Here is an 18,323-nt window from a genome sequence, read left to right as displayed (position 1 = left end):
AAATAGACAAAAGAAGAAGAAAATGTGGGATCAGAATTATTTTCTCCGTCTCACTGAAAACCAAGTTACGGAAAAGGTAAAAATATGATTTCAAGCAAAAAGATATCTCCAGTGACTCATGAGATTGCTGTTTATTTTATTTTCAGGGTGGAGCGGAACATAATATTCCAGTGGTCATTTCTAAGATTTCCAAAGAACAAAGAGGTGAGTGTCAGCCTAGTACAATATGCCGTGATATGTTCTTTGAAGCAAAGCATACTAAATCTTGATATTCGTCAGGAAGTGATAAACGAGTGCTATTGATTTCTCTCTCCATGACATCTTGATCTTTCTTTTCTTCAGAACTATTCTTTATAAATGTACAAACATTACTCTTGGAATAGTTTCTAATCATTGTCTTTTAATTATTGTCTTTTAAATGTTCTTGTAAAGTATAATTTTTAAGGGAAAAAATATGCATGAAAATATTTAATAACTTTAAGCAATGCAAAAATTAATACTTCTGTTTTTTATTTCTGAAAGCTTATTGCCAGAAAGAATTAATGTATTGAAAGTTTGATCATTAAAATATGCGAACACGAGAAGAGAAAACGTCTTTTTACACAGGATAGGAGGATAGTACTCAGGGGTGGGTAGTGGCAGAATCTTGATACTACCTTTTGCTTTTTCAATATAGAATCGTAGAATGGCCTGGATTGAAAAGCATCTCAAAGATAATGTAGTTTCAACCCCCTGCCATAGGCAGGGTCACCAACCACTGGACCACGCTGTCCAGAGCCACATCCAGCCTTGCCTTGAATGCCTTCAGGGATGGGGCATCCACAACCTCTCTGGGCAACCTGTTCCAGTGTATCGTCACCCTCTGAGTACAAACCTCCTCCTAACATCTAACCTAAATTTCCCCTATCTTAGTTTAAAACCATTCCCCCCTTGTCCTATCACTATCAACTCATGTGAAACAATTGTTCCCCCTCATGTTTTTGTGCTCCTTTGAGTACTGGAAGGTGACAGTGAGGTGTCCCCAGAGCATTCTCTTCTCCAAGCTAAGCAAGCCCAGTTCCCTCAACCTTTCCTCATAGAAAGGTGCTCCAGCCTCATTTTAGTGTCCCTCCTCTGGTCCTATTCCTAGAGCTCTGCATCCTTCTTGTGCTGGAGCCCCAGGCCTGGACACAGTACTCCAGATGGGTCCTCACAAGAGCTGAGTAGAGGGGGACAATCACCTCCCTCTCCTTGCTGACCACCTCTTTTTTAATGCAGCCCAGGATATAGTTGGCCTTCCAGGTTGCAAATGTGGATTGCTTGTTCGTGTACACCTTCTCATCCATAATGACCCCCAAGTCCTTCTCCACAGGGGTAAGCCCCAGCCCAAGTGCAGTACCTTGTGCTTGGCCTTGTTGAACCTCATTAGGCTCACATGGCCCCACTTCTTCAGCCTGTCCAGGTCCCTCTGGATGGCATCCCTTCCCTCCAGTATATCAACTGCACAGTTCAGCTTGGTGTTATCCTCAAACTTGCTGAGGGTGCACTCAACTCCATCATCTATGTCACTGATAAAGGTATTGAAGATCACTGGTCTCTGGTCCCCTTGGGTTACAATACTTGTGACCAGCCTCCACACAGACATATAACTGTTGATCACAACCCTTTGGCAGCAATCAGCCAACCAGTTCTTAATCCATCAAACTGAACATCTTTAAAATCCATGCCTCTCCAATTTAGAGAGAAAAACATTTGATGCTGTAGTCTGTAAACTGTTGCAGCAACTAATACATAGCAAAATTGGTACTGTATAAAGGCTTTAATCATGTGTATTTTTAACTACCAGTGTTTTGAAATTGTTGGAATGATATGTATGTGCTATGAAGATGTGTTATTGTTAGATGACTCACTCTAGACTCAGTGATGATGGATCAAGGTTATGAAAAAGTAGTTCTTTAGCAAATTTATGATCTCTGTTATGTTTGTGTGTATTTGTGTATATATGCATAAGGTTAGAAACTTAAACTTGGAAGCGTTTTCCTCCGTCTGTCATACAATAATTCTGTAATGCACTTCTGCACAACTAAAAAGCTCAACTAGAAGAAAAACCTCATATTCATCCCTACACCATAGGTAAAGAAATGTACAGAGGAATCTTGAAATACTGGGAACTGAAAGCCGACCCTGAAACATAGATGTGAAAGTTGTGTGTAGAGAGGCTGCAGTGTAGCAGAGAACAAGCCCCTAAGGAAAACAAAAACGTTAGCCTTAAGAAGTGACTCCATTATTTTCAGTACAAATATAAGTGTGTAATACATAATAATGTGGCATATATTGCCTACACTAGCTATTAAAAAGCTATTAAGCATTGCAGGAAAAATAAGGAACATAGACCAAAGTTTAATTGAGCACACCAAAGTGCACGCTGTTTCCTTTTATTATTATCTGTGGGTTTTTTTCTGGTTTTTTTTATTGTTTTTTTTTTTGGATAGAGTTGACTGATGCATTATTTTAACTTCAATACATACTTGAGGTGTGAACTCTATTACTGCTTTCAGTAAAAGTGCTGCTGATGTTTAGAGAGCTACTTGTGAGGGACATCTCTTCTATAGAACAGGGCTACGCAAGTGTCATCTGTGTTAGGTGTCTTGGAAAATGCTGTTTAACCCAGAGCCTGTACTTCAGAACATTGGAGGCTTAGTTTTGCTTTCCTACCAGTTGGATTCTGGTTCATTTTTAGGCATAAGAATGTGATAGTTCATGCAATTCATACCGACATTATTGTATGTAGAATAATTAAGTCATATATAATTTGTTAATACATGTAAGCCCTATATGTAAAGAGGAATACTGAGATAGCAATTTCTTAAAATTATATATGTTTAAAAATCCTCCAATAATTTAAGAGTCCATTGGTACATTTTGCCTAATAAGGCCAGTCCTTCAAATGTATTGAGTACCATAATTTATGTTAATATCAATGCCTGTCTCACAGCTCATGCAAAGAAGTAAAAATTAATTGGATAAAGTCAAGTTTCAGACTTTTCTAAACAGCATCTTCTGTTAAGTTTTGAAATGCTGTAGACAAATAATTCTATGTATTCTGTAAGTATTCCATCTCGTGTTAGAGATTATGCATTTCTTTATATACACTTAAAATTTATTATATTAGGAATGTATCTATGAAGTTATGATTTTGTTACTTCCCTTATGACTTGGAGGGTACTAATTTGTTTTAAAAATCAAGTCCATTTTTGATTATGATTTTGTGCAACATCCTGATTGTTTACCTCTTCAACAGAGAAAGTCTTATCCAGCATAAATACGCCACTGAGGTAATCAATGACATATGATCTGTGGTTTTTTGGGTTTTTTTGTGAAGTCTTATAAGTTAAAAGTTGCCCTTCATAAGTAGCTCTAGAGTCTTTTTTTCCTCAGAGCTTCTAAGAAATCATCTCTCACAGACAAATAGGACCTAGTTCTGCAGTCATTCTTTGTTCAGAAAAGCATGCCATACTTCGCCATTATGGCCTAAAAGATGCTAGACATGGATGGAAGAAGTTTTGGAGTATTGTTACTTGGGATGAAAGGACTCTTTCATTGAAAAAATGGTAGCTGGTATTTGAGGATTGAAAATAAACCAAATAACTACTTACAAACTGTGTATTGTATTTTTTATTAATTTTAAGTTTATTAAAAAAAAAAAAGATTATGGAAAAAACTAATTTAAATGGAAATATAAGTACAAGAAGTATGGGATGTTTTGTGCAAATTGAGTGAAAAATATGCTTTCTATTTTCAGCTGAACTTTCAGGTTTGCTCTTTATAGGAGATGCAATTCTGCAGGTGAGTGAACTTGAAAGTACTTTTATATAAACTTTTCTAGAAAAGTGAAATAAAATCTATACTTATGAAATGTAGAGTAAGTCTTCTCTTTATCTTTTTAATAACAGATTAATGGAATTAATGTGAGAAAATGCAGGCATGAAGAAGTGGTGAGCTTTTCTGTTTTTCAGTTTATGTTTTGTCTGTTATAGTTATTGAGATGATAGCAGTACACTGGTATCTGTTGTATTATTGTTATTTCTAAAAGAAATAGACTGTACCTTCTTGAATAGAAAATCTTTAATCTTCTTCATAGACTTGTTATAATTACTGTCCTCAGATTATGTATTAGAGCTAGTTATTTTATTATGAGGACTTTAGCTGTGCATTTTCTAACCATCCTTCTGGCTTATACCTATCAAATTTAATCACTGCTAAAACCTTTCTAGCTGTGCGAGATCATTTTAGTTTCAAAAGTCATAATTTGCACTGTGTTGAAATGTATTTGTTGCTTTAAAACCTATTTAAAGTCGAAACAAACATTAGTCTGGCATCAGTTCATATGGATGCTCTCTTTATTCATAAGGGTTTAAATGAACAGAGAATTAAGGAGATTCCTCTTAGAGAATGTATGCGTATTTGAGTAGGCTGGTTCCCTTGGTAAGTCAACTGTTTTAAAAGTGTTGTATTATACAAATAAGTGTAGGCTGAAAGATAAAATAAGTGCATTCTTCCACCTCTCAGAATGCATCTGTGCAGTGGTTTTGTGCTGAAAATTTGTGCTGCAAATCATTCATCGTTCTTTAGAACCTTAATCCAACTTAAGCATAAGCAGAGTAACACTCATGTTTGCCTTAGTTTTAAGCTTTGGCTGTGTAATAGTGATCAGATTTTAATCTTTTATAGGATTACTATAGTTGTTTGGTTTAATATGCTCTAATATGGTAACTATCTCAATGGGATTTTAATGTGATGTTGGAATTTCAAGACATGCAAATTAAAACTGGTAAGTTTACTCAAATCTGCCCAAAAGGACAGGCTCACACACAGTGGCCAATATCACTGTGTAAAATTTTATATCTTTTTAGTCCCACATCATGTGCTTCTCAAACTCTGTATTGGTAATTTTCTCTGAATAAGAATAATAATGACAAAGCAAAGGTGTTACCTTACTACTTATGAATATACCATTGTGAACTTTTAATTTTTTGTTTTGTTTTTAGTTTGACAAATAATTCCTAAGAATTAAGGATTGATACTGGGCAATATTTAAGTGAAATATGTAACGTTTTGTAAACTAAGATCTGCAGAGAAGACATATAAAGCAAATATAAAAGCAAAATTTTGATAATTACTTTTTTTCGGAAACACTGTATTTCATATGGTCATAGATTCACAGAATCACCAAGACCTCTAATATCATCCTCTCCAACTGTCCACCTATCATTAGTATTTCCCACTAAACTGTGTCCCTCAGTACAACATCTAGACATTTCTTGAACACCTCCAGGGATAGTGACTCACCAACTTCCTGGGCAGTTAGTTCCAGTGCCTACAATTCTCTTGGCTAGGTATTTCCTAATGTCCAACCCAAATCTCCCTTGACACAACTTGAGACTATTCCTTCTAATCCTATTGCTAGTTACATGGGAGAAGGGGCTGACTCACACTTCACCACAGCCTCCCTTCAGGTAGCAGTAGAGAGCAATAAGGAGAGAGAGCCTATTCTTTTCCAGATTAAATACTCTCAGCTCCCTCAGCTTGTCCTCATAAGACCTGTGCTTCAGACCACACATCAGCTTCTCTGAACATGTTACAGGGCTTCAGTGTTTTTCTTGTAGTGTGGAGCACAAAACTAAGGTACTTGAGGTGCAGCCTCACCAGAGCTGAGTACACTGTTTCCGATACAAGCCAGGATGCTATTGGCTTTCTTGGCCACCTGAGCACATAGCTATTTCAGGTTCAGCTGAACATCCACTGATACCTCAGGCAGTTCTTTACGCAGCAAAGAGTGCATCTGTCCAAGTCACAGGCTGCCAGCTTCTCCAGAAGAATACTACAGGAGACAAAGTTGAAGGTTTTGCTGTTATCTAGATAGACCATATCAGCAGTCTTTCCTACATCCACCAGGTGTGTCACTTGATCACAGAAGAAGATTGGGTTGGGTAAGAAGGACCTGCCTTTCATGAATCCATGCTGGCTAAGCCTGAACCTCCTATTGTACGGCATATGCCATGTGAACTCCCTCAAGATGATCTGCTCCATAACCTTTCCTGGCACTGAGTTCAGGCTGACAGGGCTGAGTTCCCTGGATCCACCATATGACCCTTCTGGTAGATGGGAGCCACACTGGCAAGCCTCTAATCTTCTGGGACCTCTCCAGTTGACCAGGAGCACTGATAGATGATGGGAAGTGACTTGGCCATCACTATCTACCAGGTCCCTTAGTACCCTCAGGTGGATCCCATCTGTCTCCATGGACATGTGGCAGTCAAGGTGGAGAATTTGATCTCTTGTTTCCACCTGGATCATGAGGAGTTCATTCTGATCCACATCACAGACTTCCAAGTCAGGAGGTAGAGTACCCTAAGGATAACCAATCTGACTTTTGAATACAAACTAAAGAAGGCATTGAGAACATCAACCTTTTACTTATCCTCAGCAGTCACAAACCCCGCTGCATCCAGTAAAGAGTGGAGATTCTCCTTAGCCCTCCACTCACTGTTAATATATTTGTAAAAAGGATTTTTTGTTCTCATTTACCCAAACAGCCAAGATGAATTCAATCTGAGCTTTTGCCTTTCTAATTTTCTTCCTACGCATCATAACTTCTTTGTACTTGTATGACTCGTACCCAAGTTGTCCATCCCCTCTTCCACAGGAGATAGATTCTCTTTTTCTCCTGGAGCCTTAGAATAAGCTCCCTGGTCATCCATGTCAGTCTTCTTCACAGCCAGCTCATCTTACAGCACAGGGGAATAGCCTGCTTCTGCACTTCTTGTTTGAGGAGTGACCAGCCTTCCTGGACTGTTTTACCCTTCAGGACTGAATCCCAAGGGACTCTTTCTACCAGTGTCCTGAGCAGGACAGTCTGCCTTCTGGAATTTTGAGGTAGCAGTTTTGCTGCCCCCTCTCCTGACTTTACTGAGAATCAAGATCTCCTACCATTTTGTGGTAACTGTCCAATACAGCTCCCAAACTCCCATCTCCCACCAGTCCTTCTTTGTAAACAGCAGGTTTAGTAAGTCTCTTCCCCCAGTGTCACGCTCCAATATAAAGGAGGGAGACGAGGTTCTTTAATTATATGTATATGTATACCCGATGGCAAGATTAAGACACAAGGGGTCAAATGTTAGCCCAACCAAAAACAGTTTCTGTCCTTCATACCCAGTAAACTCTGTCCCCTGCATTAGGAAGTTATCTTCCACATACTCTAGAAACCTCCTAGACTGCTTCTTCTGTGCTGCGTTGTATTTCCAGCATGTGTATGAAGTTGAAATCCCCCATGAATACAAGGACTGGTGATTGCACAACTTCTGCCAGCTGCTCATAGAATGCCTCATCTGCCTCTTTAGGTAAGGAAGTCTACTACCAACCCTTACCAGGATGTCCTCTTCCCCCTGATCGTTACCCATGGAGACTCAGCCTTATCATTCTCAGTCCCAAGCTCAACAATATCAAAGCACTTTAACATAGTCACACCACCACCCCTCCTTCCTTGCCTATCCCCTCTGAAGAGCTTATAGTCATCCACTGCAGCTTTTCAATTGAGGGAGCAATCCTACCATGGTTCTGTAATGTAATTAAGTCATAATTTGCTTGCCACACAGTGATGTACATGCATGTACAGTAAATTTGTTGTAAATCCTGATTATAATATGTGCTGTTATATTAATGATAGATCTGGTAGTGCATTGTACATTTAAGTATGATTTTAAGCATAGGCCTGACTAAGGATCAGATTCAGAAATTAGTCTGCCAGCAGGAGTTACAGGTAGATTTTTTTCGGCAGCGTGCTCCAGGAACTTTGAGCTGTTATAGCACTCCTGTGCTAATCTTTATTAAACATGGAATCCAGAGTCCTAGTGTCAGGGTAACAGAAAATGCAAAGTATGTAGAACATAGTTACCTACAGCAGGGATTAGAACTGCAATGGACGCTTAATCTCCAATCCTTACCACATCTACGGACTTTTAAGGTGGCTATGCAGGGTCCATGACATCAGAGGTTTGTTTCATTCTGAACATGATTCTTTTTTTCTGAAACTAGTTAAAACTTAGCAGGTGTCATATGATGAGAGAATACATTAACATTTTGAGTTACCCTGATGCCTTAGAAAATATTTACAATAAAGCAGTAGGAAGGATTTTCCAGTGTAAAGCTGAAGCTTCCCATAGGAAATTCAGACTTGTAATCTGCACATTGAATGCAATGTGTGTCTGTTTTTGTTCTTTTCTAGATCCAACGCTTTTTGCTGTTTCCAAAACCATTTTAAGGAAATGCCTTATCCTCATAAATCAGTGATGAAAAGTTCTGCATAATGATCAGTGCAACCTATAATATTATACTGGTTATTAATCAGCTGAACTTGATGTTTCACTACACTGTTTTTCTGTACTACACAATACAAATTATTTTTCCATTTGAATTTCAAAAATATGTATTTTTATCAAATTAGATCCGTCTTTCATTATAGGGAGAATCTTTCTCTGATATACAACAAACTTAGCTGATAGTATTTGTGGGCACTTGTGATATCCTTTGTTGTCTTCCATTAGTTATTAGATCTGGTAATAAAGCATTCAGTGCAGCACAGGTCATGTTATCACACAAGTATGTTACAATCTGATGCCTGAATAGGACAAATCAATAGATTTTAAGGCTGGATAGGTAGGCTTATTTGTTTTTTAATGTAACTTACTGGAGATATCTGCTCACTTACCTTTGGAATTTTCTTAGCTTTAGGTGAATTTGGAGCTTAGTTTTCCATTTGTAGAAGGTGAGGATATTATTCATTATCATGAAAGGATATTATGAGTTTTTATCACAGACAAATGTCAGTTTGTTTTTCAGTTTGGGTTGTAAAGAATCCCATCTGAATACAGCGCGGCATTCCTTCATTCTTAGTACTCTCCTATGGTAAAATAAATACATTCTGTCTGCTGTGAAATATCAGTACTGGAGGAGGTTAGGAATAAATAAATAAATAACAATCTTCTTAAAAAACGTTTTTCAACATCACAGGGCAATTTGTATCCAGAAGTGTAGTCTCAAGTTGAATTTGGAAGTAGGGAATGTCATATCTCTTAATTTAGATGAATTGGAATTCTTTCTACTCTGTATACATTCTTTTTTTTTTAATTTTATTGTTATTGTTTTTGCCTTTTTTTGGTCTCTCTTTAGTATTTTGCAAGACTTTTTATAAACTGAAACTAGGAATAACACAGGCATACAAGTTTAGGTTTCTGTCTGAGGAATTCAATGAAACAGTACATAAATCCAATCACCAACAATGTCAAGCCAGACAGTAAACACCTAGTCTTTTAAGTGTTCAGAACAAAAATGTTCATTCATAAAATTAGAAACAGGTGTACCTGTAGCCTGGAAAGTAATTTATCTTTGTATATCTCCAAATGGCGCACCTTACCTGCATTTATTGTTCAAACAAAGATAGATAAGCAATCAACAGTACAATGTTGTACTCATAAGACATGGAAATTCTGGTGGTTCTAGGTGTCGTCACTACACCATTGCCAATGAAGAAATGTTGGGAGAGAGAGAAGTCCTTCACATACTGCATTTGGTGCTTCCAGAACAGGGTTGTAGTACTCCAAGGCATCTAATGTCCGTGGAGAGGGAAAAATTTTGTTCAGAAGTAAAAATATATTTACAATTACAGAATCTGTTATAGAAGAGGATCTCTACAAAATGTTTTTTATTAATATTTTGCTGTTAGGTGATAGTGATTACAACAACCTGTAAGTACAGATTAACATCTTCTCATAGTATTTGAGGTCTTATATAATTCATAGCATGGCCATTTAATACTTTCCTCTGTAGACTGGATGAAGACTGTAGATATTGAAGCTGCATAGTCACCACTTCTAATAGAAGAGCTTAATGATTCTGCAGTATAATTTTTTTTGAAATCCAATAGTTTTGTTCACACAAAGAGGACAAGATATTGCTTATTCCATACAGTGAATCTGTATGAGACTCATGGTTGTAAGAAAAGTGCTAACCTCATCTCAGTTACCATGATTGTCACCATTTTATGATTTTTTGTTATTGGTAAGGCACTGGGCCTTTAAGAGTTAATGCTCCAGTTCCATGGACTGACAAATTTTTGAGTACCTGGTTCTCAGAAGAGAACTACATACACCAGAGGACTTTGCATCCCCATTTTCCACCCAGAGGGAAAGATAAAATTGCACGCAAGCTCCTAGACTTCCTCTGTTTGCTGCTTTTCATTTTTTCTTGACATTGCCCTGACAGAACTGGAATCTTTCTACAGGATTAGTTTAGTGCTATCTGTTTCCCTCTAGTTATTCTGCAAGACAGTACCTACTAAAACACGATGTTAGGTCACAAGAAAAACCTGGGTGCAGTTCTTATGCCAGAAGGAAGAAATTCTGCATTAAAATTTTCAAAGGTTATCCTTCCTTCAGATAGCAGTGCAAAGACTTGCAGACTTATTGTGCTATTAGTACTTTTCTGAACAAAATGGGGAGTATAGAGTGCACAGAAATGGCATTACTAAGGTAATGACATGTATCTTTAAATTAGGTCTTGTAAATTTAAGTAGACATGCTCTACTTCACATGCTCTTGTCAAGCCAGTCCTGATTCAGATTATTTCAAAGGTTCTAATCATGGTGACTGATTAAAAGGAAAGTTCAAAAGAACAGTCTGCATCAAAGACTCTCCCATGTTTTAGCATGTCAGTGTGTAAGTAGTAAGTACTGAGGGTATCTGTTTTCCCTGAAATACTGAAATTACTTCTTATAATATTTTGTGTATAATGCATTTACATAATGAATGTGTAAGCAGACATCTTTTACAAAATCTTCATATCTCAGTCATCTTAAGTTTTTTTTTTTGGAATCTTATATATAATTATATTTACATAAAGTTCTAATACAAAACACAGTCAAAGGCTCCTGTGCATGTCAGGTCACAATGTATTATTTTTAAATTTCTGATTGTGCAGAAGAGTTTGTTGAGGCTTCCACACAGGAATTACTCCTGGTGGGACCGTGTGAGGGCTCAGTAGAGAAAGACAATCAATACCCTTGCCTTGCTGGCTAACTCTTCTGCAGCCCAGGGTGCTGTTGGCCTTCCAGGGTGCATACTCACACTGATGACTCATGTCTAGATCTTTGTCCACCAGGGCCCCAGGTCGTTCTCCACAAGGCTGCTCTCAATGAGTTCTTTTCCAGGTCTGTGTGTGCATCTGGGATTGCTCTGATGTAAGTGTGACATCTTTTACTTGACCTTGTTGATGACATTCGTTAAGTTCATGTGGGCCCAATTTTCAAGCTTTTCCGGGTCCCTCTGAATAGGATCCCTTCCTTTTCTTGTTATCAACCACACTGCTCAGCTTGTTGTCATTCACAAACTTAGTGATAATTCATTCAATCCCATTGTTTCTGTTGCTGATAAAGATGTTGAAGAGCACTGGTCCCAAGATTTACCCTGAGGGTCATCACTCGTGACCTGCCTCCACATAGAGCTGTTGTTTCCACATAGAGCTGTTGTTTCCACATAGAGCTGTTGTTTCCACATAGAGCTGTTGTTTCCACATAGAGCTGTTGTTTCCACATAGAGCTGTTGTTTCCACATAGAGCTGTTGTTTCCACATAGAGCTAATGATCACAACTCTCTGGTTGCAAATATCCAACCATTTCTTTATCCACAGGATAGTCCAATGTTTAAATTGATGTTTCTCCCATTTAGAGATAAAGATGTATTGTGGGACCATGTTAAATGCATTGCAGAAGACCACATAGATGACGTGAGTTGTCCTACCTTTGTCCAGTGATGCCAGCACTTCATCACCAAAGGCGAGAGGCACAGTCTGCCCTTTGTGAGGCTGTGCTGACTGTCTCAGATCACCTCTTTGTCTCACATATGCCTTCATGTATCTTCTAGAAGGATCTGCTCCATGATCTTCACAGGCACAGAGGTGAAGCCTACTGGTCTGTAGTTCCTCAGATCTTCCTATCTCCCTTTCTTAAAAATAGGAGTGATATTTCTCTTTTTCCAGTCACCACAGACTTAGTCTAATGGTGATGAGTTTTCAAACATGGTGGAGAGTAGCTTGGAAACAACAACAGCTAGTAAAATATCTGTAAATGTCCTCAAGTTAATTAATACCCAGTATGAGTACCTTCAAACTCAGTTTTCCCAAAATTTAAAATTTAGATGCTATTAAAAATGAATGTAAAAAATGTTTAGACAATATTGTTTATTGATATTTCATATTTTTAGATAACTGTGTATTTACTGATGTATATTTTTTGCCTAAAATTAACAACTAAAGTGTTCTCCTAGGTTAAGGATTTTTTTTTCTTATTTTTAAAGAATATTTATGAAGTACCAACTCGGTTTCTCAGTTTCAGTTAGGTGCAGTAAAGTTATTTCTCCACAGCAGAAAGGCCACCATCGCATTAAATGTCACTAAAGACTCATATTATTCATTTTCTTTGTTGAAAACTGAGCACATTTCCTGAACTACTAAAATATCTTTCTCTGAGATCACAGCCTAGCTGCCAAGAAGCTTAACAGAGTAAGCTTAACTGCATATATTGATCTAAAATATTACTTAATATACAAATTTGTCCAAGAATTACGCTTTATGTCATTGTGAAGTTGATAACATTTAGTGTTGAACAAATAGCAGTCAGCTTGCACATTAATATTTATTCAAATTTAGAATTAAAATTTGATTTCAAACTCTTTAAGTTTTTTTTATTAATTTTTCATGAGCACTTATGTGGGGGTGCTTGATTAGTGCGACTGTTCATGAAAAGTAAATGTTAAGGTCATATTTGCCATCAGCAAATTTTATATTGAATATGTAAATGTGAAATTTGCCCCTGACTGTGTTTGAACCCAGTCTTGCAATGGGATTAGTGTAAGCACACTCTTATTCTGTTTCTTACTCCATCTTCACCCCCTCCCCCTAAACTGGGTTCTACTTTCTCAGACAAGTATTCAAGCAGTGTTTCAAACAATCTTAGACATATCTCTGCTCAGAAAACATTTGAAATTTAATAATGTACTTCAAATTGCTGTGTCAGCTGTGAAACTTTCACTTGAAATATTAGTAGCCAAAGCAGTAGCCAAAATGATATGTAGTGTAGAAACGTGCCTGAATTTTGAATATAACTTATGATATTTTTCACTGAGAGCACACAGAGATAACAAATTTCTTTAGGAAATGCATTAAAAATGTCATATATTACTCAACTGTGAAAGCACTTTTTTAGTAAATTTGAAGTGTTTAAAAAGTTTTAGTGAAGAAGCAGTGAATTCTTGTCTGTTTAACAGATAAAGAAGCAGCTTCAGTGTTATTAATCAGGTCTAGAAACCTCAGACTCTTTAAGGGTTCATTGCTCTAGCAAAAATAAAATAATATAAAATGCAGTATGATCAAACACTGGGGGGGAAGAGCATCTAAATCCTTACAGTGAAAAATTTGATTGGAATTATTCCCTGCTATAAATTGTTTCCTACAATAAGTAATTATTTCCTTCACTCACTTCTGTAGTGGGAAGCATACTTTACCTAGAAAATCTGAAGTCCTTAATTCCAAGTCAGTGTTCAGTTCCTTTTTCAACCTGCTATGAAAAAGAATTTCCACTTTCAGCCTCACTTCGATTTTCTTTTTTTTATATATATACGTACTTAAAAGAGAAAATAATGTTGGAAGAGGTAAGGCTTGAATCTGAAGATTTTGGCTTTAGCATAATGTCTTCTACTATCAGAAAATGCATTTCTATTCATAGAAGGATTTCTAATGGTCTTCATAAAATTGTATTGAGGTAGTTAAGGACTCGTGCATAAATGTGAATATAGCTTATGTTATTTATTTTTCTTAATATAACTTGGATAATGTCTTTATGTTATATATGACTAATGCCCATTAAAAATATACTTTCTGTGAATAATAAAGGATTTAGTCCAGGGATGATTAAGTAGGAGGAATTTGTACATCTGATGTATGTGTTAAGTTATGCCTTATATTATTTCGTTTTTTGAGAAAAAGTGAAAAAAAAAAAAACTTTGAGGTTTTACATCAGGGTTCCTTGAAGGTAAAAATAAATAGTAATTTATTATGAAGTCATGTGGAAAGTTTTTGCAGGTTGCTTAAACATTCTGCAGGTGTTGATAACTTTCTTTGAATGTTCTCCACTACATGTAATCAAGAGGAGCTAAAAAAAGAACAAAGAACATCTCAATAAAGCCTGCCATCACAGTTGGTTTCTGACTAATAGTAAAAAACATCTTAAGTCTTAAATGAGAAATCCATTGTAGACTGAGGGGGGGTGGCCTGTGGTTCATCTGACTGTACACACAAGTTAAAGCAGACATGATGATGTTGAGTAACCTTTTGGGAAAGCTGTGTAGAAGCCTATAGAAGTTGTCATAACAATACTGTAAATACTTGATTCCAGCAGGAGGTTTTTTTGCTTATAATCAGGATCACATATTAATTCAAAAGTAGCTTTGATTAATTCTTTATTTGGAAAGTAATAATAAGATTGATCCAAACCAAATTCTGGTTCCTTATATGTATTTGTGAGCTATAATAAGCAATAAGAGCCTTAAACAAATAAATTCCATTCTAATTAAAGCACGTAGTGTCAGTAGGTGATGAAATATGCATTTTAATACAGTGGTTTAAATCATGACTAGGCTTCTTGACTTCAAATATTTGACAGACGGTGGCGTTAAGTAGTTTATCTAAATGACGATGGCTTTATCAGCCTCAGTTGTGATATAAAAAGCAAAAAATATCTTAATGTCTTCTTTTTTTCCAAAACTTTGCAAGCTACTAATTTCTTATCTTCCAAAAAATGTAGAATAAATGTAACTTAGATTCAACCACACTAGCAACTGTTCTTCTTTATTTCTGATGTTTTCTGTGTTGCTAAAGGTTTTCCTTTATTTTTTTTCTCAGTCAGTTGTTTTGAAACTCTTTAAATATATAATTCAAAATTGTGTTTATAAATCAGTATGGAAAGATAGTGGGTGCCCAGCATATGAGTGTGTGAGAAGTTTCAAAAAGTGGAATAGCTGTGAGAATTTAAAGAGGAGTTTTTGAAACTGCATAGCTGCACAGATTATTCAGTGTAGTTGAGTAATCCTAAAGGAAAACCATGAGGGGGTCGGCAATGTGAAAAAAGGATTGGCATTTCTGTGATTCAGCTCTGGCATGCACTCTCTACATATAGGTATATTGAAAAAGCTTAGGAAATGTGGACTGTTTGGATTAGTCTTCTGGTTCTTTAAAGTTTTTTGTTTACTTGCATAGATTATTTTTTGTTATATACGAGATATGGGTAACTGTGTATCGTGTAAGCACTTGAATAAGGTCTATACACAAATCAAGTCAAATTTCAGTTGACTCATTTCTTACACTTTAATCAGAACATAAAAATATTTTTTCCATGTTATGTATTTTCTAATATATGGTATAGGCTACAAGAAACATTTAAATGTAATGTGTAATGAACTATTAATTTTTCAGCACATTACAGTATCACAGAATTGTAGAAGTTGGACAGAACCTCTAGAGACCATTGAGTCCAACTTCCTGCCAAAGCAGCTCTGTAGCTCAGGTTGCACAGGTAGGCATCCAGACGGATCTTGAACGCCTCCAAAGAAGGAGAGAAGGAGACTCCACAACCCTCTCCAACTCCCTACAACAGGGAAGCTTGTTCCAGTGCTCTGTCACCCTCACTGTGAAAAGTTCCCACACACATTTTTGCAGAACTTCCTGTGCTTCAGTTTGCGACCATTACCCCTCATCCTGTAACCACACACTGCTGAGAAGAATCCAGCCTCATCCCTTTGCCTCCTACTCCTTTGATATTTTTAGCTGTGTATCAGATCCCCTCTGGGTCTTCTTTTTTCAAGGTATTTAAAGTACTAATCTTTGCACTATACAGTATCCTTTTACAATAGTGATATATTATATTCTACTCATTTACTTGTTAGAATGAATGATCATTCAGTGACTAATTAGTACGTCTGTGTGTACTTGTTTCTTCTATGAACCATGGTCCCAGACCAATAGATGTCCATAGAATAAAGTTCAGGGAGCATTAAGAGACCTTGCTGTTTGAGAGTTTATATTTTATTATAATTTTATATATTATATATAAATTAATATATATAATATTATATATATATAAAATCATAATTTTAGAATCCTTAGAGTTGTAAGGAACCTGATATAGCACCACGCTATATCAGATTGCCCAGGGTGTCATCCAGCTGCATCTTGAAAGTCTCTAGGAACACACCAACCATATCACTGGGCAACCTGTTCCAGTGCCTCACCACCCTCCATGTAGATTTTTTCCTTCTATCTAACCTAAATCTATCCTCACTGATCTCGAAACCATTTCCCCCTGTTCTGTCACAACTGAATTAGCAGTCTGAAGGTCAGCCGGTATGATTCAGAGAAAATACTGATAGATCATTGTAAGCAATATAGTCAAAATTTATCTAATGGAATAATTTTTCATCTTTCAGAGGATGATATGGAATTTTTGGTTTGGGGCCTGTCACTGACATTTCCATTCTTCGAATACTACAAATTTTAGCAAGTTATAATTCCTCTCTTACTGTAGCTTCTATGTTGGCCTACTAATTGTTTGATTTAATGTGAACTGTGATGACCAGTAATATGCAATCTTTAGTAAAACAGAATTCCAAATCAGAGTACATGACCTAAGAATGCAAATTAAGCACTCCTAGCAATATTTTTCAGGATTAGGTTTATTAATGATGCTAAATTTAATAAATGAAGAAGGGGAAAATTGTGCCAAAGCATTTTTTTCTAGCAGTCCTTTACTTTTGTAATTCTGTTAGGTTTTCATTTTTTCCCCTCCAGTTTTTTCAAGATAATCTTTTGCTGAGGCACCCCTATGCTACCTTTGATAAGATAAATATCTAACTCAGCAGTAATTGCAGTCTATTGCTTTTCTGACTTAAATGTTACTAAGCATTTCAGTGCTGATTATGGAGAATAATAATATCTAAAGACTTAAAAAATGCAAGTTTAAAAACGCATTTTTCTTCCAACTTGATTGTCAGTGTATCACTGAAGTGATAAAGTTCTCTTTTTACCTTGGCACTACGTTGAAGAAGAATCTGACGGAAGTCAGAGTCCTCTGCGACCCGTATTTGGACCTTGAAACATGATTATATATTTTATATCTTTTTAAAGGCAGATCACTTAACGTTCTACTAATGCTTTCTACTCAAGTCTTGAGTTTACTGGAACTTTTATGTCTATATTGGCTCATAAGCCAGTGAGAGCAGGTGGGGCAAAGATTGATGAATGAAAACAGAAGATAGTTATAACAGACTTGTGTGACATTGTCCATCTGAGAAATCACCTGATGGTCTAGCTCAAATGAGTACTGTCAGTTGGAATTGAGAATAATTTTGCTTCTGAGTGCTAAGTCTGATGGGACTTGTCAAAAAGTATCAAATCCCAAATGACTGTGTATATTGCTTTGAAATGATCTTTTATATAGTGTCTTTGTAGTTGGAACATTCACTGTGTAAGTGCTACCTTGGTTCAATTCCCATGTCATCTTGAGAAACTCTAAACCTTTTTCTGCCACTTCTCAAAATAATTGCTTACTGGTAAGCTTAACATGATGTCTGTGCTGTAACCACTAGTATTATTGCATTCACCTGTCCTTTTTTAGAACAGCACTAGTAGCAAGTTAGGTTCAGAAGTGGTATCTGAAAAAAAGTGAATGTTTTCATTCATCCTCAGCATGTGCATCATTCTGCCCTGCATTTCTTTTTACTTTGCTTGAGGAAGCTTTTCCATTCCAGTGTGTGCAACTCATTTGGTTTTTTTTTATCTGAATATCTAAATCAAGTTCTCTAACCAGACACCAAACAACTTCTCTGATAATGTCAGACTGTGGTCTGAGGTGTGCTTTATTTGAGCAGTGTGAGTTGGAGCTGCTGTCACAAAATCATGTTCTACTTTGTGTTGTACATCAAGAAGAGAAATTTTCTGGAGGAAGAAAATTTTTGATGATTTTAACTATTATATTAATTGATTTGTTGTGGGCAAATATTGTGATAAATATTAGATAATGGGAATTTAAAAATCCCCATGCTCTGTCATATTTTTACTGGGAATATCTATACGATACTATATCACATCCCTGGGTTTTACTGTAAGAAACGATTGCCTTTTTACATAATAAAACATAATTCAAGATTCATGTGTCAAACCTTCTAGCCTTGGGCCTTTAAGTC

The 18,323-nt window shown here is 36.5% G+C and overlaps 1 protein-coding gene across 3 annotated transcripts in view; it reads left to right on the top strand.

Moving 5' to 3' along the window:
* SNTG1 (syntrophin gamma 1) overlaps nucleotides 1-18,323 on the top strand; it is a 318,971-nt gene that overhangs the window by 203,822 nt on the left and 96,826 nt on the right. For all 3 annotated transcript variants that reach the window (XM_065753302.1, XM_065753304.1, XM_065753303.1), the window contains 3 exons: nucleotides 147-204; nucleotides 3,782-3,825; nucleotides 3,933-3,974. In XM_065753302.1, coding sequence (XP_065609374.1) covers nucleotides 147-204; nucleotides 3,782-3,825; nucleotides 3,933-3,974 — 144 coding nt within the window. The remainder of the gene's footprint in view (nucleotides 1-146; nucleotides 205-3,781; nucleotides 3,826-3,932; nucleotides 3,975-18,323) is intronic.

The sequence above is a fragment of the Cyrtonyx montezumae genome, unplaced genomic scaffold (assembly GCF_038088225.1).
Source record: "Cyrtonyx montezumae isolate F1298 unplaced genomic scaffold, pur_monq_1.0 scaffold_8, whole genome shotgun sequence".
Lineage (NCBI taxonomy): Eukaryota > Metazoa > Chordata > Aves > Galliformes > Odontophoridae > Cyrtonyx > Cyrtonyx montezumae.
This window is presented reverse-complemented; position numbering and strand designations above follow the sequence as displayed.